At 62.7% G+C, this 19,604-nt stretch overlaps 1 protein-coding gene across 3 annotated transcripts; it reads left to right on the top strand.

Moving 5' to 3' along the window:
* Window positions 1–2,897: 2,897 nt before the first annotated feature.
* On the top strand, window positions 2,898–19,452 carry GPRC5C (G protein-coupled receptor class C group 5 member C). Of its 3 annotated transcripts, none has more exons than XM_017339273.3 (4): window positions 2,898–3,431; window positions 13,877–14,956; window positions 17,056–17,150; window positions 18,904–19,452. In XM_017339273.3, exons 2-4 carry the CDS (start codon window positions 13,909–13,911, stop codon window positions 19,084–19,086), a joined length of 1,326 nt encoding a protein of 441 aa, XP_017194762.2. In that variant the 5' UTR covers window positions 2,898–3,431; window positions 13,877–13,908; the 3' UTR covers window positions 19,087–19,452. The 3 variants fall into 3 exon arrangements, with proteins under 3 accessions (XP_017194762.2, XP_051696546.2, XP_017194761.2); XM_051840586.2 differs by lacking the exon at window positions 2,898–3,431 and adding an exon at window positions 8,866–9,003; XM_017339272.3 differs by lacking the exon at window positions 2,898–3,431 and adding an exon at window positions 9,262–9,393.
* Window positions 19,453–19,604: the final 152 nt, after the last annotated feature.

Below are 19,604 nucleotides of genomic sequence, written 5' to 3'. Positions count from 1 at the left end.
TTAGGTGAAAGGGCTGCCGGGACTGGCCGCTTTAGATTAAGCCGATCCAAATGACCTTGGAGAAGCAGAGGCCCAGGTTCCCCTCGAACGCCCCCTCCCCGCTCCCTTCTAGGCCTGGGGTTTTTCACCAGGAAACAGCCTGCCGGGCAAAATGCAGGAACAGAGAAGGCAGTGGCAGGTGAAACTCACCCCGGAAAGAGCAAGTCACCTAGGAAAATTGAATGCAAAGAGCCCCCAGGTGTGCGGTGCCTCAGCACCGGCCAGGTGTGGCGCTTTGAGACACATCACGGAAAGTCACTGGGTGTGGTTTTTCCTAAACAGTCACCTTTACCTAAAATGCCTCATGGCAGCACCCAAGGCCCTGAGGCTGCCAAAGCTGACTTGCAGAGCGGAGCTTGTGTGGGACGGGGCAGGACCAGACTCCGAGGGAAAATATTTAGTGGGGGAACTGGTGTTGTGGCATAGCGGGCTAAGCCACCGCCTGTGACGCCAGCACCCCATACGAGCGCTGGTTTGGGTCCCAGCTGTTCCACTTCTCATCTAGCTCCTTGCTTATGTGCCTGGGAAAGCAGCAGAGGATGGCCCAAGTGCTTGGGCTCCTGCACCCACGTGGGGGACCCGGAGGAGGCTCCTGGCTCCTGGCTCTGTCCCAGCCATTTGGGGAATAGCTGAGCTAAAGAAAAATCTCTGTTTTACCGAAATAAATCTTCAAAAAACAAAAACAGGGCCGGCACCGCGGCTCACTAGGCTAATCCTCCACCTAGTAGCGCTGGCACACCAGGTTCTAGTCCCGGTCAGGGCGCCGGATTCTATCCTGGTTGCCCCTCTTCCAGGCCAGCTCTGCTGTGGTCCAGGAGTGCAGTGGAGGATGGCCCAAGTGCTTGGGCCCTGCACCCCATGGGAGACCAGGAGAAGCACCTGGCTCCTGCCTTCAGATCAGCGCGGTGCTCTGGCCGCAGCGCGCCGGCCATTGGAGGGTGAACCAACGGCAAATGGAAGACCTTTCTCTCTGTCTCTCTCTCTCTCACTGTCCACTCTGCCTGTCAAAAAAAAAAAAAAAATCCCACCCTTGTTCCCAGGAGTGCCTGTCTCATCACACTCCCCTCCTACCACGCCCTACCCGTCACTGAGCTCTGCTCGTCCGCTAACTCCCTCCCTCCCCCGGGAGTTGTTGTGGGTGTGTAGCGTGCATTTGTAGGTCAGCAGCTCTCAAACCTTGTTACACCTGTCACCACCTGCAGCACTTGTTGAACTATAGATTCTGATCTACCGGTTCGGGTGGGCTCAGAAACCTGTGGTAGGACTAAGCTCCCCTGAGCTGAGCTTTGAACCCCGAGCCTGACCTCAGATGGGGCTGGGAAATCTAGGAAGTGGGCACGAGGACAAGGGAAAGGAAGAGAGCAGTCTAATAGTGACTTCCTGTGCTTTCCCCACCCTGCCCATGGAGGCAGGCGCAAGCAAGGGACGCGGGGAGCAAGATATATAAGGCTTGGCTTTCTGGACCACCCTCGGTGTTCCCCCACCGCGCCCCCACTCTCCCTCTGTGTCCATCCTTCTCCGGGACTTGGCCAGCCTGACCGTGAAGATCCAGAACTCTGCAGAGGGGCACCTGTGGTTTGGGTTTTGCCCAAGTCTCCCGGCTTCAATACTGCCCGTGGACTTGGTCTCACTGGTTCTCAAGGTCCGTGTGCATTGCCCGGCACCTGGCGGGGAGTGGGGGTGTCGGACAGATCCCCCGGCCTCCTTGTGTAGAGACTGGACTCTAGCAATGCTGAAGCAGCGGGCCGTGTCCGAGAAAACCTAAGAACCAGCTCCCTCCCTCCCCCTCCCCCTCCCCCACACCATGGAACCTATGGCAGAGAAGCCCAGACGAGACGCAGCTCCAGGCACGGAGGTGAGGGGGGCTCTCAGATCTGGGGTTTCGTATAATGCGCACAACAATGAGTCACTCGAGGCAGGGATTATGACCCCTTTTCAAATAGTTTATTTATTTCTATTTATTTGAAAGGCAGAGAGAGGGAGAGAACGAGAGATCTTCCACTCGGCGGTTCACTCCCCAAATGCCCACAACAGCTGGTTCATCAGGAGCCAGGAGCCAGGGACTGCATCCAGGTCTCCCACGCGGGCGGCAGGGACCAAGTCCTTCACCTGCCGCTTCCCAGGGTGCATTAGCAGGAAGCTGGATCGGGAGCGGCGTAGCTGGGCCTTAAACCGGGCACTCCAGCGTGGAACGCGGAAGTCCCAAGCGGCGGCTTAGCCTGCTGCATCGCGCTGCCTACACCGATTCCTACCCCATTTGCAGACAGGAGAAGCCATGCCCCCTCGTTCTCCGCTGCCCCTCCCACTCCTCGAACGCCTTGGTCCCAGGACACGTGGTCATAATGCCGGGCGTCAGCTGTCTGTCCATCAGCCTGTGGCTCCTGCCCCACCCTGGCCTCCAGATGAGGACAAAGTCAGCCCCGACGTCTCTGGTGCTCTGTGGGGCCATCCCAGGCCAGGTTAATCACTGGGCTTAGCTTCACTGTACACGGGGTTGGACTGCAACTCTGATCTTTTGTCTCCCAAACTCAACCTTCATACTTTGATTAAAGAGAGAGAGAGAGAGATCCTCTATCCTCCACCTGCTGGTTCACTCCCCAAATAGTTACAAAGGCTGGGGCTGGATCAGGCCTAAGTCAGGAGCCACGAGCTCCAACTGTGTCTCCCATGGGGGCAGCAGGGGCCCAAGCACTCAGGTCATCTGCTGCTTTCCCAGGCGCATTAGCAGGGAGCCGGGTCAGAAGCGGAGCAACTGGGACTCGAACTGGCGCCTGTATGGGATGCTGGCTTCGCAGGCAGCAGCACCAAAACGCCAGCCCCAACCTTCAGACTTCCACTGCTTGCACGGCAGGTCACCCAGTCTCAATTTTGAAAAGCAGAGACGGAGCAACAGGTGCGGGAGGAGACCCACGATTGCACCTCGCAGGGAGGCCCTGAGCTGGGGTGGGGCCGAGACCAGTGCAGAAGGAAGACGGCTGTGGGCTGTGACTGACAGCAGGAACGAGGACCGCCGCGCAGGGCCGGAGCTCCGACCACGTTCTGCCCACGTTCCACTTTAGCGCGACCACAACTGCTCTTAAGACCCTCAAATGCGCTCTCAGCGGTTCTGAGCTCTGCGAGATGACTGAACTTGATCAGCGGTGAGGAGAACGGCGTGCAAACCAGAGGGGCTGAGGCTGCAGCTGCTGCCGGCTCCCGGAGCCCCATCTCGCTCCCAGAATAGCGCAGCTCAGTTCCCGGCAGCCTCAGGCCCCACCGCAGCTGGGCTTCCGCCACGGGCGGCGAAAGAGACAGTCAAGCCCCACCAGCCCTGGGAACAGCTGGGACTGGACACGCCCAGAAGCCAGCTGGCTGGGCCTGCCTGCCCTGCCCTGCCCGAGGTGCCATCTCCGGTGAGTGTGGCTGCGTCTGGCCCTCCCACACCGCCTGGGGGTCCCTGCTGAGTTGAGTCCGGGGGTGGTCTCACCAGCAACGGGGTAGGGGCAGCGACTGGTGGCTCCGTGGAGGGTACCGTGTCGGTGTTGGCTGGTGGAGGGCGGAACGGCCCTGCAGGGTGCCCTCGGGACCTGGTGGTCGCCAGCAGACCAGGGACGGGGGAAGGAAGAAGAACAAAGGGCACTATGACAGGCTGGGCGCTGACCCACGCAGCGGTCTTGGATGTTTGTGGGGAGCAGGGCGGGCAGCCGAGCCGGTTGCTGGGACGACAGCAGCTCTGCCCTGTGTCCCCTCCGGGCCCGCGCAGATCCTTGGTCTGTCTGTCCCCTCCTGTATTGGCTGAGGTCCTACAGGGGCGGGACGGCCAGGGAAATGCAGAGGGCTCAAGGACACACCTTTCCCCCAGTGGGGAATGAAACAGGTAGCTGAGCAGCCACTCGCAGCGTGGCCGAGCCACGCCAGGGGTGGACAAGTGCTTCGGTGCGCTCTGGACAAGTGGTTCCAACCCACGGCTGACCACTCAGCCTCCGGGAACCTCAGTTTTTCAATCTGTAAAATGGAGACGACCACCTCCACTCTGTGGAGGTTTCCGGGGTTGTGAGCATCAAACACCTGTACAGGACGCTCTGGGATGGTTGGGTGCTGGGCAGAGGTAAACCCATTTCACAGCCTTGAGCACTGTAAAGTCATCTCGGCCCGCAGCTCTCTCACCTTCTCCACCCAAGACTCTGGGAGTCCGAGGGAGCCAGGGACCCTATGCCCTCGGCTCCTGTCGGCAGCAGGGCCGAACCCAGTCCCTGAACCTCCAGTCGGCCTTAGGCTGACAGCCCCTCTCTGGTCCGGGCCAATCAACCCACCGATATTTGATGCCGCTCTGGGGATGTACACAGCGTGATGCCAGGGGCTGCGGGGATGGAGATGAAATGGCAGGGAGTTTAGAATCCATGCCCTGCAGGGCCTAGCATGGGAGGAGGGAGGCAAGATACAGCATAAGGTTAGCAAATGTCGGCCCGAAGGCGTGGGGAGGAGCCCAGGGCCTCAGAGGGTGCAGCCTGGATGGTGGTAGAGTGTGAGTGAAGCCACAGGAAAGGAAGTGGGGGCCAGGCTCACCGGGGTGATGGCTTCCTGTGAGGAGGAGGAGGGAGATGGGCTGAGCCCAGGTTGGGTACAGGTCGCTGAGAGGCCTTGATTGGCAGGTGGGGGAGTCAGCTGTGGGGGTGCTGGTAAGGTGTTATGAGCCGAGTGGCGGGGCGAGGTCAGTGAACGGCCCACGTCGGGCAGGGGGCTACAGGGTGGCTACGGGCAAGACCGCAGGCAGGAGCGCCCACTCTGGGGGCCCGGCCCACCGGCCCTGCAATGCTCCTGGACTGGCAGCGATTCCTTTGCAGTGGTGGAGGGGGTGGGGGCTGAGTGGCCTGTCTCCCTGGACCTTGGCTTGGAGGCCTGGTCTTTAGCCTTGGCTCAGTCCGAGGACAGAGGGCATCCGGATCTGGGCCGCTCAGAAAATCATTCCCAGGGAGCTGGCGAGCGAGCCACCGCGGACAGGGAGAGGGACAAGGGAGAAACTGATTCCGCAGCTGCTGTTCGAGGGTTCAGCATCAGGTGACATTCCTGCAGGCGGCGGCCAAGGCCTGCTTCCGGGTACATTTCCAGAAGGCTCAGCCGTGGGCAGCCGGTCGTGGTGAATGAGCGTTTCACTCGCCTGCTCCCTGGAGCCCGGCTTCCTGCTCCTTAAGGGGCCCCTGTGGTATCTGAGTTGTCCGCAAAGGCCAGGCGGGCCCTGCTGTTCCAACAGGAGGTCCTATGAGCTTGCAAGAAGGGCAGCAAGGAGAGGTCAAACACAGCCTTGCTCAGGCCCGGGAGGAAGGGGGCCGCACCCCTACGTATCAGGGAGCCAGGAGCCTCACACTCACTCAGTGCAGCCTTGCTCTCGCTCTGCTGAGGCCTGGCTGCAAGACCATGGGTAGTGAACCCCTAAGAAAGGCAAGCAGGCGTCCCACTGCCTGGAGGAAGAGGTGGCTCCTGGGAGAGACACCGCAGGAGGAAAAATTGCCATCCAGGACTTCAGCTTGGGGAGGCCCTCCGGCAGCATGAGGACTCCCTGGTGGGTGCTTCTCCGTTCCCAAGTGGTCACAGGACCCCCTCCCGGGGGCTGGTCCAGGGCAGGTGGACTCCAGCAGGCACGGGGGCTTCCTGCCTCCTGGCATGGCATGGCGTGGGTGCGGCGGGGGTGTGGAGGAGGCAAGTGTGGTGCTGTGTGCAAGGCTGTGTGTGTGTGGTGTGTTCCACAAGCATCTACTGCAAACATCTACCACGTGCCGCAAGCCGAGTGAGGGCCCAGTCTCATTGCCAGCGCGGCTATTTAGAAGGCTAATTACGACGCATCAGGGCAAATGTTATACAAACAAGGCCCACGGGCTGTGGGGAAGCAGCATGGTCGGCAGGGGCTCCTTCAGGGAAAGGCGAGTACGGCTTCCTGGAGGAAGCGCAGCCCCTAAGCTGAGATGTGAAGCAGGGAAGATTTTTTAAAAAATATCTGGTGGGGGCTGGGGACTTGGCATAGCACTCGGGACGCCGGCAGTGTGGGCTGCTGCGTTAGCCGCCCAGCCCGGCTGTGCTTCTGAGTCCAGCCTCCAGCTAACGTGTACCCTGGGAGGAGGCCATGCCACCCACGCGGGAGACCCTGGGAGGAGGCCATGCCACCCACGCGGGAGACCCTGGGAGGAGGCCGTGCCACCCACGCGGGAGACCGGATGGAGCCCCCAGCTCCCGGCTTTGGTCTGGCCCAGCCCCCGCCATTGCACGCATTTGGGGAATGAACCAGCAGATGGAAGGGCTCTCTGTCGGAATCTCTTTTCAAACACACAGGACTTTAAGGAATAAATACAAATTCGGAAATAAAAGCAGGGTGGGATGGGGGAGACAGACTGTCCAAGGTAGTAGGAAGTGCACAGGGGATGCCTGGCGTGGCTGCCCCCATCCTTTCCTAACAGGGTTGAAAGAAGTCAGAGGAAATTCCTGGAACCCAGGACTTTGGGTGGACACCTGCCGGACCTCTATCAGGGAAGAGGGGGTGGACAGTCGCCCGGGAAGGAGGGGCCGACCACTGCCGGCCTGAGTGCCAGACCTCCTAGAGCGCGTCATTCGGGTGCTGTTGTACAGACAGGAAGTGGAGCTCAGAGGGATGAGCGACTTGGCAGGTCACCCAGCTGGCAGGGGGCACAGCTGCTCTCACCTTGGCCTTGTCAGAACCTCGGCCCCAAGGAGGAAGCTCCTCAGGGCAGGCAGGTCGCTTCACCTGCGGTGGGAACCCCAGCACCACCCAGTGAGGGGGAGACCCGGATGTTCTCCAGAATCCAGCAAATCCAAGATCTCCGGACGGCGGGCAGGCAGGGCTTGGTGGGACCCTTCTCCAAGTGCTAGTTTCTGGGTCCTGTGCCTCCTGGTTATTAAATCAGGGCGAGGGGCTTGCAGGAGCACGGGTGGCCCTGTGGTTGGATTCTAGAAAAGCCATGGCACCCCCCTCCTCATGACTTCCCACCAGCCCAGCCCACTGGGGGCTGACCCGCAGGGGCTGGGGGTGGGGGTACGCTTTGTGCCTCAGCGCCCCTCCCTCCCCCATCCTGCACAGCCCCGGCCTGGGAGAGGACACTCAGAGACCCAGGTCATGTGCCTGGAGGGACTTGCTGTGTCCTTTGAAGTCAGATCCGGTTCCAGGGTGAGCCTGGGGAACCGGGAGCGAGCACTGCTTTTACTGTGCAGGGGGGCAGAGGGCGCGGCTCGGCCACCTGGTGCCCAAGGACCCTCTGCGAGGGGCTCCCCACAGGTGGCCGGGCAGGGAGACAGGAGCGGGGTGCAGAGAGGAGCTGCCTTTTGGAGGAGCTGGGGAGGGGGAGGGAGTCCCCTCGGACGCACAGTTCCTGTTCTGACTCCCCCTGCACCTTCCAGCTCTTCTCCCCAGCCAAGAGTCACCCCTCCCAGCATGCACAGTGACCTCTTGGTCTCACTGAGGTCTGGCGGCTTCCTTTCCAGTGTGGGCACCATTCAAGGTTTGGCCCCCCCGCAGTGGGGGGTCCCCCAGCCCCCGGGGGGGGGGGCGTGGACTTAGGGAGGGAGCTGAGGAGTGAGGCACAGCTCCGCCGCAGTCAGCAGCTTTTCCTTTGCGAACTTAAGAAGGGATGCCGGGTTCTAGAAGGTCAGGGCCCCACTGCCAGCCCCCCCCCCCCCCCCCCCCGCTGTTAAGGAAACATTCCCCCCTGGAGTCAGCTTGGGGAGGAACCGGCCTGAGGTTTATCGCGCGGGCCACTGTGGGTGATTCAGAGTCTACACTGCTGGTTGTCATAGACCGAGGCTGGAAAACAAACAGCCCGGGAGGTGCCCTCCCCTCTCCCCCGCTCGCCCCCACCTGGCCGCCCACTAGTCCGTGACCGGCGGCCCCCCTCCCCCTGCGGCCGCCCCAGGTTGAGCAAACACGCCCGGCCTCCAGCCCCGCCACCGGCTGGCTCAGGCCGCGCGCTGCTGGCGAGCCCCCAGGCAACTCGGCCGCCAGAGACCCGGCACCCGCCCTCCCCGCGTCCCCGGGGGCCACCGCCAGGCCCAACAACCTCTCCCTTCCCTGGGCACCTGGGTCCCTGCGGGCCCCGAGCACAAGCTAACTGGGCCCCACCCCGGGCTCCGAGCTCCCGGCACAGCTCGCGGCCCCCGGGGGAAGGCGGCAGGAAAATCGGCTTGTTTACTGGGCCGGAGGGGTCCCAGCAGGGATTAGCGTGCCGGTTCCTGCAGATTCCAGGGGGCCGGAGCGGAGAGTGGGGCAGCCCCGCCGATCCGGCTCAGGCGCGGAGTGGGGGTGGGGCGCAAGGGAACAAGAACTCCTGGGCAGGTCCCTCCGAGTCGGGGCCAGCGTGTCCCGGAGCTCGGAGACCGCGGGGGCCGAGCCAGACACCGCACCTCGGGGAGCAAGACCGTGAAGACTAATTAGGACAAGCCGGAACAGGGAACCGGGACGCGGGGAGGGGAGCGCGCTCGGAGTTGGGGCCGGGTCTAGGGCGGCCGCAGGAAACCCGAAGCAAGGTCTACCCGCGGCCCACGGTGGTGCTGGGCTCGGCCGGAAGGAGCGCGCGTGCAAAAGGTGGACTGAGTGTGCGGTGTGTCCACGTGTGCGCCTTGGGGAAGGGAGGGGGCGCGGGAGGCGTGACAAAGACGGACTTTGTGTCCAAGTGTGTGCTGAGATCCAGCCCAGAGCTGCGAGCCGTGCCCGGGCCGGCCAGCCCTGAGGTGTGCGAGGCCGGGTGCCCGCCACGCAGAGACGAGCCCGGGTGGCCTGCGTGCCTGTCGGGGCGCGCGCAAGCTGGGCTGCCCCCCAGCCCGCTTCCCGCGGAGCGAGACGGGTGCAGAAAGTGAGTGCGCGCGAGTGAGCGCGCGCCCGCGTGCGGGGGCGTGGCGGTAAACAGCAACAACCCACTGGCCAGCTCCGCCAGAAACTCCGATCAGCCCTTCCCGGCCGCCAAGTGCACTCGGCCCAGCCTGGAGGTGAGTCGAGGGGGCGGGCCGGGCGGGCTTTGTTCCCGGGCGAAAGGATCGCACGTACCTGGAGCGCTGCGGGCGCCCGATAAGCGCCGAGAATGGAGGTGATGTCACGGTGATGCAGGCGCCGGCCCACCCTCGCCGAGGGGAAAGGCGCTGTGCGCGGGGAGAGGTCGGCCGGAGAGCGAGCGGGAGTGCGAGCGCGCGTGGCCAGCGCAGCCGGGGCCCCGGGGAGAGGCAGGCTCCGCGCCCCCGCCCGGGCCCCGCCACCCCAAGCCAGGGCTGGGCCTGGCCCCGCGCCCCGCGCCGAGCCCCTCCCACCGCCGCCCGTGCCCCGCCTGGGGCTGGAGTTGGCCCCAAACGCCGCGCTGGAGCCGGGCCTGCGGCGCGTCCCAGGTAAGGACTGTCGACTCCGCTCCGCCCTCCCTGGGCGCCCGGAAGAATCGGGTCGGGCAGGCGGGGAGGGGGCCGGGGCCGGGGCCAGGGCCTGGGCCGGGGGACAGGGCACGCCCTGCCAACTCCGCTGGGTGCCCAAAGTTTCCAAACCCGAGCGGGCCGGGGACTGGGGATAGAGAAAGCCTGGAGCTGCCGCCCGGCAGAGGGCGGGGAAGGACCCCACCATCGGGGGTCCCCAGGGGCGCCCCTAATCCCCCGGTGGCCGCCGTCCTCCTGGCTGCCCACTGCTGGGCGCCGGGAGGGCGGGCTTTTGCGGCCGGAGGGAACAGGAGAGAGTAACCGGCTCCCCTGCGCCTTCTGTTCGGACGACCAGGGAAGCGCGGGTGTAGACGGCAGTGGCTCGGGCGGGAGCCTGGAGGGAGGGCCAGGAATCTGTCTGCGGGAAGTTTGGAATTCCGGACCCTCAGAGCCCGCGCTCCTGACCGCCGGCCTCCAGACCCCGCCCCGCCCCCACACCCCACCCTCGGCTTTTCCTGCCTGCCAGAGTGCCCCCCCACCCCGGACCCCCGGCCTGCGCTTTCCCCCAGGGTTTGGCCCCTGGGGCCCCCACCCCTGCCCTGTGCCTTCCGTTGTGTGGGGGGGAGGTGGGTGTTGGGAGTGACATTCCAGAACTTACCCTGGGAGTCTCAGAATGGTGTATGCGTTTGCATCCCCACTGCCCACGCCTGGTGTGGGGTCTGGGCTGAGATTCCAGAAGCCCCCTCCCACTTGGCCACTGAGGGGCTCCATCCAGGCCCAGGCACACACACCCCCGCCCCTTTTTATTGGATGTGTTAAGCCCCAGAGTGCCTGGACAGAGGGTGGGACGGAGGGACCTGATGAAGGGGTAGACACAGTGGAGTCGGGAGGCTGCGGGGTGGGGGTCATCCATCCTCCTGCCTGGGCTGCTCCAATGGCACTGGGGAGGGAGATCGAACCACAGAGGTCCCTGCCCCCACCTGCCTCCGGCTGTGGCTCCCTGGGAGCCCTGGGGTGGAGTCCAGGGAGCTTTTCCCAGGGAGGTCCCCAGTTCCCCACCAGGGGGGCGTTTTAGGGCTTGGTGAGGATGGTGGGGGGGTTGGCTGGAAAGCTCTGTGTCTCCCCTGGAGCTGGGGGGAGCCGGTCATGGCCGGCTGGGCCTCTGAGCCCACCTCTGGGCTCCCCCTGGAGAAAGAGGAAGGGGCTTCTGGCACTGGTCTGGGCTGCCTGAGGCCAGAGCTGAGGGCTGAGGGGCCAAGCCCAGCGGTGCATACAGCAGAAGGGCCCATCTGTCCGGGAAATCGTCTGAAGCTGGGCTTTGGCTTTGGGGTCTGGAGACTCACAGGGCAGAAGAGGGAGGGCCCCCTCCCACCTCGCCTCCCACACTACTTTTAATACAGGACCCTCGAGAGTGGCTGGGAGGGAGGCGGGTGTCGGGTCTGTTCCAAGGACGACTGTCCAGTGCCCGCTGGGCCCGAGGCCAGATGTTGCTGGGGTGCTGTGGTCACCAGTCCCCGCTCCCCATGGGAGAGACCCGGACACAGGATTCAGATGTCGGAGGCCCAGGAGGCCCCATCTAAGGGTGGGGTCTAGGGACCCGCAGGAGGCAGGAGGTGCTCCTGGGGCCTCAGAGAAGAGCCGGTGGGCAGAGCTGGGTCCGCCTTCAGCCCGCTTCTCCAAGGGCTGCATTTGAGCTGTTCTGAGCTTCCTGTTCCTCCTTTCTGGCTGGTCCCCAAGGACCCCCGTCCTAGGCAGAGGAGATGGCGAGGCCAGGCCCGGTGCCCTTTTTTTGAGGACCAGAGAGAGGCGAGACCTCCCAGGGTGGGAGTGGTTATTGCGTGGGAGGTCGGCAAGCTTCGGGGCAGCCGGCAGCAGCGTGCCGCCGGATGGAGGCGAGGGCAGCCCTCGGCACTCCCCATGGGGGGTGCGACTTGCAGGTAAGGCCAAGGAGGAAATTGTTGACGAAGTCAAGAGGAAGCGGGGTGCTGTGAGGTACTGGGGCCGGAGGTGCGTGCCCAAGTCCCCAGATTTCTAGGGCAAGAGGGAGCAACAAGGGGCGCCTGCACCAAACGGGACCTGGCCGGGTGTTTTGTCTAGGCGCGCCTGTTACCAGATTGGAACTTGGCGAGTGTGCTTCAGCCCAATCCCCACCCACCCAGTCCTTAGATTTGGGTTTGGGGAAGGGTGCCTCTTTGGGACCTGCCCCTACGGCCTCGATCTGCCAGCTGGGATGAAGGTGTGCCCAACAGAACCATCACCTGCCTGGTGCTGCTCTTGCTGGACTGACCTCTTAGAGCGAAACCCTGGCCACACCCCCCACCCCCAGGGCTAACAGCAGCCTTCGGGGGCTCCGCACTGCACACCTGGTCTGTGTGACTCTAAGCTGCCCCCTGCCAGCCACACTCAGCTCGTGCCTGGGGGAGTGGTTGCTGTCTTTGGCCCTGCCCATGGGCTCAGCTTGGGGCTTTGACCTAGGTCCTGGCTCCTGCCTTTCCTTCCCCTCTTCTGCTTGGTCCCATCCCCTACCTGACGTTCCTCAGCCTTAGCGGCTTCATGTGCCTGGCTTGTGGCGGTGTCTGGGACTGGGACGAGGCGCCTCTCTCTTACATCTTCAATAAGATGCCCCTGGAAGGTCTTTGGCTTCTGTCCCTTCCTCTTCTGCCTGCCTGCCGCACCTGTCTCCCTCCTAGAGGCGAACTCTCTTGTGTGGCGTTGAGCGTCTGTTTTCTCCTTTGTATAACTCTCATCTCTCATGTGCTTCCAAATCCCACCAAGTCGCCGCTGTGTTTGGTCCTGTGTGTTCCCCAGCTCGGAGAACAGCAGCTGCTGTCTCCACCGAGATGTCGGGAGTAAGTGGCGGGAGTAACACATTACCTCCCTGGTAACTTTGCATTGGGAATGAAGGACAGTCAGTTCACACACCCAGCTCAGTTTTAAGAGTTACCGGTGGGTGGTGTTTGAGGAGGTGAAAATGAGTAAATCCATCTTTCTCATGTCAGCTTCAGTTAATTTGAGGAGTTTCAATCCCCCTGGTGGCTCAGCTGGCTTCCACTTCGCAATTGCAGGGAGACTGTCTCTGTCCACCGAAACTTGGGGTGTTTGTTTGCCTGTTGGACGTTCATAGCCAGATCGGGAAACAGCAAGGAGGTGAACCAGGGCCAGTAACAAGCCCCTCCCAGCTCTCACCTCCAAAGGGGAGGCTGAGAGGTGGTGGGAGGATGGGGAGCTGGTTGGTGCTGTTCCCTCGCCAGCCACCAGTGGCCGCTGTCAGCCTGGGAAAGCTTGGGTGCTGTTTTCGGAGACCGGACTGGAAGAGGCAGGATGACCACTTGTCATTTGAACATGTGGGTGACTTACCTTTGGAGTATTTGCGTTTCATAATGTGGCACTTTACACCTTTCTTCTCAAGGCATTAACATTTCTGTGCTGAGTACATTTTCGATGGGAAAACTCACGCAGTTGGTCTGTAACCTCCCTCCGCCTGTCCCTCCTCCGGTCCCACACGGGGAGAATCCGATTGGCGTTGCGAGCCGGGGTTGGGTGCATATTGGCAGAACTTCTGTGAGTGGCGGGAGTGAGAAGTTACCTTCCCGGTGTTAATAAAAGACGCCTCTCTTGCCTTCTGCCTACGGCGTCTTGAAGTCTTCCATTACAGATGAATTCCTTGGGGTTTTGCCTTGCCCTTGCCTGGTTCTTGGCTTTTAAAATGTTAATGTCTCATAGGAGAATTGTTGCATGAAGTCATTAGCTCCCTGGATGAAGGATGAGTTTATTTTATCCTTGCCTTGAGCACCTGAGCCAGACAAAGGCTGTACCTCCACCTCTCCCCTAGCTGCTGCAGCCTGGGGAATGGTAGAACCTGGGTTACGGTGGTGGAGGGGAGGGAACCCACATCTGACCCCCAGGAGCGTCCTTTTCCATGGTGAGGAATGGGGATGACAGATGGGTTCCATTTCACTGGCCTCTGTGGTCCACGGGCATGTCTTTGGAAGCTCTGTGTTAAGAAGGATTCTGGGCCGGCACCGCGGCTCACTAGGCTAATCCTCCGCCTTGCGGTGCCGGCATACCGGGTTCTAGTCCCGGTCGGGGTGCCAGATTCTATCCCGGTTGCCCCTCTTCCAGGCCAGCTCTCTGCTGTGGCCAGGGAGTGCAGTGGAGGATGGCCCAAGTCCTTGGGCCCTGCACCCGCATGGGAGACCAGGAGAAGCACCTGGCTCCTGCCTTCGGATCAGCGCGATATGCTGGCTGCAGCGCAGCGGCCATTGGGGGGTGAACCAACGTCTGTCTCTCTCTCTCTCACTGTCCACTCTGCCTGTAAAAAAAAAAAAAAAAAAAAAAAGGATTCTGAAGCTCATATCCACTCGCATTGTCTGCCCAGGTCAAGCAGGAAGCAACTCTGTACATGTTGGAGTCTGGCCTTGGAGGACTGATTTTGCTCGCCCCCTCTCTCTCTCTCTCTCTCCAGGGTCCCAGCTGGAGCCTGGCCCGGGAGCCAGGATGGCGGCGCACAGAGCCCTGCTGACGTGCCTGGGACTGCCTCTCCTCCTACTCCCGGGAGCCCGGGCCCAGAACGCCCCTCCTGGCTGTAGCCCAGACCTCAATCCCCTCTACTACAACCTGTGCGACCGCTCTGGGGCTTGGGGCATCGTCCTGGAGGCGGTGGCCGGGGCGGGGGTCGTCACCACGTTCGTGCTCACCATCATCCTCGTGGCCAGCCTGCCCTTCGTGCAGGACACCAAGAAGCGCAGCCTGCTAGGCACCCAGGTCTTCTTCCTCCTGGGCACCCTGGGCCTCTTCTGCCTCGTGTTCGCCTGCGTGGTGAAGCCCGACTTCTCCACCTGTACGTCCCGGCGCTTCCTCTTCGGCGTCCTGTTTGCCATCTGCTTCTCCTGCCTGGTGGCCCACGTCTTTGCCCTCAACTTCCTGGCCCGGAAGAACCACGGGCCGCGGGGCTGGGTGATCTTCGTGGTGGCTCTGCTGCTGACCCTGGTGGAGGTCATTATCAACACGGAGTGGTTGGTCATCACCCTGGTGCGAGGGGGCGGCGAGGTTGGTGCCGCGGCCAATGGCAGTTCAAGCTGGGCAGTGGCCTCCCCCTGCGCCATTGCCAACATGGACTTCGTCATGGCGCTCATCTACGTCATGCTGCTGCTCCTGGGCGCCTTCGTGGGCACCTGGCCTGCCCTGTGCGGCCGCTTCAAGCGCTGGCGCAAGCACGGGGTCTTCGTGCTGCTCACCACGGCCACGTCCATTGCCATCTGGGTGGTGTGGATCGTCATGTACACCTACGGCAACGAGCAGCACAGTAGCCCCACCTGGGACGACCCCACGCTGGCCATCGCCCTCGCCGCCAACGCCTGGGCCTTTGTTCTCTTCTATGTCATCCCCGAGGTCTCCCAGGTGACCAAGGCCAGCCCCGAGCAAAGCTACCAGGGGGACATGTACCCGACCCGGGGCGTGGGCTACGAGACCATCCTCAAGGAGCAGACCGGCCAGAGCATGTTTGTGGAGAACAAGGCTTTCTCCATGGACGAGCCAGCCTCAGGTGCGTGCGCCCCCTGCCTGCAGCCTGCGTGATTTTGCCGTACCAGGGTAATTGGCCCCCAGGGCGAAAGCGAAGATTCTCTAGGTTATCTACAGTTTTTGGCCTTAAAGCCCCTCGATTCTACTTCTAAGAACAACTTTTATCTGTTTACTTGAAACGCAGAGTGACAGAGAGAGGACAGAGACAGAGAGATCTTCCACCTGCTGCTGGTTCACTTCCTAAATGCCAGCAACAGCCAGGGCTGGGTCAGGCTGAGGCCAGGAGCCAGGAGCTTCTTCCAGGTCTCCCACGTGGGTGCGGGAACCTAAACACTGGGGCCATCGTGTGCTGCTTTTCCCAGGCCATTGGCAGAGAGCTGGATTGGAAGTGGAGCAACTGGGATTCGAACTGATGCCCACATGTGGGATGCTGGTGTCATAGGTGGCGGCTTTACCTGCTGTGCCACAGCGCCGGCCCTGAACTTGTTCTCTATTATGTGTGAATCCCTGGTTATCTTCATGTCCTTTAAAACAAGGTCTTTTCCGCGAGTGCTGTGCCTCAGCAGCCCGTGGTTGACTGGAGGACCACGAGCATCTGCTGGGCGCCTGCTGTGTGCCCAGCCCCTGTGCTAAGCCCCTGTTGCATGCAGTCCACACCTTTCCCAGCTGCAGCCTCTTCCAAAAGCTGGCATGAACTCGAAGGCCTCCCCTCAACCCCAGACACCCTGTGCTGACTAAAATGGCTGGGGACTGGGGGCCGGCGCTGTGGCATAGAGGGCAAAGCTACCACCTGCATTGTCAGCATCCCATGGGGGCACCGGTTCAAGTCCCGGCTGCTCCACTTCCGATTCAGCTCCCTGCCAATGGTCTGAGAAAAGCAGCAGCAGATGGCCCACGTGCTTGGGCCCCTGCCACGCACATTTGAGACCTGGAGGAAGCTCCATGCCCAGCCCAGGCCGTGGCGACCGTGAGGGGAGAGAACCAGCGGATGAAGATCTCTCCCCTTTTCTCTCTGCATCACTGACTTTCAGATAAAATAACTCGTTTTTTCTTTTTTTTAATGATGGCTCAGGGGCTTAGGACTTCCTTTTCTGCCTGTTTATCTGCTGGAAAGGCAGAGGCGTGGGAGCTCCGGAAAGAGAAATCCCTGCCTCTCTGCAAACTGAGACTGTGTCCTTCAGGGCACTTGATCTTGACCTGCCCACCTGGGCTGAGCACGCCCCCCCCCCCCCCACGCAGGTGCCACTGAGTGTGCACGAGGTGGGCGGCAATGATGAAACCACAGGAGGGAGGGGGCTTGGCGACCCCCGCCCACCGCCCCTGCCTCTGCTCCTCCCCTTGTGCCTGTCTGTCCCGGCCCGACACTTCCCGGCCTTTCTCCACCCCCAGCAAACATTTCTGGGGCTGTGAGTTTTTACTCCCCCCCCCCCCTTATTTTTCTAAATGGAAAGATCAGTAGCATGAGGCCAGCATTTAGGGAGCCCTGCGGGAGACAGGCGTGCGCGGTGGCTCCCAGGCCCAGGAAGCCAGCGGCCCGCAGGCAGGCCTGGGGGGAACTATTCCTGGAGCTGCAGACGCTTCTGGAAGCTCGCCCTCCCCCGCACCCCCAGCCCGGGGGCCCAGCCAGCGGCGTTCAGTCTCCCGGGCTGGCTCTGGGGGAACCCGCACCCAGCTCAGCCCTGCTAGCACACTGAGGAGTCTTGGGCTGGGGAGGGGGAAGGAGGGGCTCAGCTGTATTTACCCTGGCGCCTGGCGGCCGGCCCGGAGCGGTAGAGGCCGGAGCTGGAGGCTGGCCATCTTGGAAGGCGGGCGGAAGGCCCGTGTGCCCCTCTTGGCCTCTGTCCTCTGGTCCTGGAGGGCGGATGGGGATGTGAAGGTTGCTGACCCAGCGTTTTCTCAGAGCTGTTCCGGAGGAGGGAGGCTTGGCGGGGGTCCCACGCTGCAAGGAAGCCGGGCGGTGGGGAGGGGCCCTCGCGGCCGCAGCCTCACCCCGGTCATTCATGGGGTAGATGATACACCAGGCCCCGCTCCCCTGCCCCAGGAGAGCTTTGCTTAGGTTGGGGGTGGGGGGGGGGCCGAGAACCTGGGCATCCTCAGATGGCGCCTGTTTGCCCTTTGCAGCTAAGAGACCGGTGTCCCCGTACAGCGGCTACAACGGGCAGCTGCTGACCAGCGTCTACCAGCCCACTGAGATGACCCTGATGCACAAGGGCCCGGTGAGTGAGTTCGTTCCCTGCATCGCCGCGACCCTGCCGGGGGCCACAGCGCCCAGCCTCAGCAGGTGGACCTGAGCGGGCCAGGTGGCCAGCTCAGGGTCGGCATGGAGGTGGTCAGCCCTGGGCAGCCGGAGCCCCAGTTCTTAGCCCTTTTCGGGGGGACTGATATATCCAATGTCTTCCACTCCATGGCGCTGGCACCTGTCCCGTGTCACTGGTGTCACACCCAGACCGGGCAAGATGCTGTCCAGTGCAGTGCCAGCTCTCACTGGGCTGGTGAGAGCCGCCGGCTAAGAGCTTGGGAAGTGACAGGGAAGGGTCTCGAGAGGGACAGGGGCCAGCGGTAGCAGGGCTGGGTAGCTTTTGTGTCTTAAACTCAGCCGTCCAGCAGCGCCCCCTTTTCCCCCCTTCCCCTCCCCCTGCCCGCGACCTTCCACCTCCCCTGGGGTCTGGAAGCCAGATGCTCTATTAGCCAGGGAGGGGGCGGGAACAGGAAGGCGGTGGGTTAGGTTCCTCCTGGGCTGGCAGCCTGTGGGAGAGGTCAGTGGCCTGCGTTGGCAGGATGCTGGGAACAGGAAGCAGAGAAGTCAGTGGGTGGTGTTCTCACCACGCCCCCCCCCCCAGCCTGGGGCAGGACGGCCAGGGTGTCTGCAACTCCGGCCTGTGCCTTCCGTCTCCCTGAGCCTGAACCTGTGGCCAGGGCGGGGCTGTGAGGGGCACAGGAGCTCCCAAAGGAGCCTGAGCGAGGCTGCCTGCCCAGCCCCTCAGCGGGCAGCCGGGGACTTGGGTGGGAGGGGCAGTGGCAGCCACAGGCTGTCCCTCGAGGGCCACCTGGCCAGCTAGGCTGCTTTCTTCTAATTCTCAGAACGCGGTGCCCGAACCCCCCGCATTAGGTCACCTGGGAACTGGCTACCAGCGTAGGCTGGGTGAGGCGGGAGGTGGGCCGCAGCCAGCTGTTGCCAGGTTGCCAGCAGCGGTGTTGCGTTGACATCACCTTGGACGGGAGTGACTGCCCCGGGCAGATCTGCAAACAGTGCAAATCAGAGCTCCCACTCCCGCCCGCTTGTTAAACAGATACCACCCCCATTTACCACACTGGGTGGGTCCCAGCTCCCAGGGGTGGGGGTGCATGACAGACAGACCAGGTGACCAGGTTTGAGACCCCTTAGATGTTCCTGGGACCCCTTTCCATGGGGACAAGGCAGGTGGGCCCGGGACTCCACCTTCCCTCCAGGGTGGGAGCTGGGACGGAGGCCTCGGCACCCTCTTCTAACAGCCCCAGCTGCAGGCTCCCGCTACAGCAATGGGGTTTTCGGGCTTCAGATCAGACCGGCCACAGACCCACAGACAGAAAGGCTGGGCACTCTCAGAGCCCCACAAGGGTGCGCTGGGCATTGTGGGTGAGGGTCTTGGAGGAAGGCAGCCTGGGGGCTGCAGCAGACAGGTGGTGGCAGCCCAGAGCGGCCCACCCTCCTTGGGAACCTAAGAGTTCCTTGAGGAATCGGAGGCCGGAGGGGCTGGAGGTGACCTCGGAGGTGCCTGGAAGCCATGCCCAGGGGCAGGGTGAGGTCAGGGGCTTGGGGTCAGCGGCTGCGTTCCCAGCCCGGGTCTGGCTGCCGGGGTGGAGGGGGCGGAGGGGACGCGATGTGGGAGCTGGCAGGCTCGCTCTGCAGGAAGCTAAGTGCACGCATCCTGGCTGGCGGAACCGGCCCCCCTGGCCCCTTGCTGTGACACCGCCTGTTCTTCCTTGTAGGCTGAGGGAGCTTACGACGTCATCCTCCCGCGGGCCACGGCCAACAGCCAGGTGGTGGGCAGTGCCAACTCAACCCTGCGGGCCGAGGACATGTGCGCGGCTGCCCAGGGCCACCGGGTGGCCACACCGCCCCAAGATGGCAAGAGCTCACAGGTCTTTAGAAACCCCTATGTGTGGGACTGAGGTGGTGCAGCCGGGAGGAGCGGAGGAGCCGGGCCCTCAGGACCCAGCCCGGGCGAGGGCCCCTCCTGGAACCCGTGCCCTGTGGCTCATTCTCCTTTGCTGGCTGGCCCTTGGCAGCTCTCGTCTGAGCGTGAGGTTACCCGTATGCCAACGTCTGGGTGGGTGTCCTGGGCGGCCCCACCCACTCCTCAGTGTTTGTGGAGTCGGGGAGCCAGCCCCAGCTTCATGCCAGGGTCCCCCACGGCGGTCCTGCTCCAGCCAAGTAGTGTTTTTGGGGGGTGGGGTGGCCGCCAGGCGCTCCGGGCCGGGCTTGCTCCTCTGTGAGGAACAAGGCTGCCTAATAAAAGTCTCTGCTTTATAAACTCATGCTGTGCGATCGTGGTTTCTGACCTGGGCACGGAGATTCTGTGGCCCTCTTTTTTTTTTTTTTTAAGACTTCTTTATTTATTTGAAAGGCAGAGTTAGAGAGAGAGAGAGAGAGAGAGAGAGAGAGAGAGAGAATCTTCCATCCGCTGGTT

Source organism: Oryctolagus cuniculus, chromosome 17 (assembly GCF_964237555.1).
Source record: "Oryctolagus cuniculus chromosome 17, mOryCun1.1, whole genome shotgun sequence".
Taxonomy (NCBI): Eukaryota; Metazoa; Chordata; class Mammalia; order Lagomorpha; family Leporidae; genus Oryctolagus; species Oryctolagus cuniculus.
The sequence above is the reverse complement of the archived record's forward strand: the minus strand, read 5'-3'. Positions and strand labels throughout refer to the sequence as shown.

Bases quoted from the DNA above. Each gene is read 5' to 3' on its own strand.
- GPRC5C (XM_017339273.3), top strand. From the start codon at position 13,909: ATGGCGGCGCACAGAGCCCTGCTGACGTGCCTGGGACTGCCTCTCCTC. The intron at 14,957-17,055 runs GTGCGTGCGCCC...TGCCCTTTGCAG, and splicing joins CATGGACGAGCCAGCCTCAG to CTAAGAGACCGGTGTCCCCG. The intron at 17,151-18,903 runs GTGAGTGAGTTC...TCTTCCTTGTAG, and splicing joins CCCTGATGCACAAGGGCCCG to GCTGAGGGAGCTTACGACGT.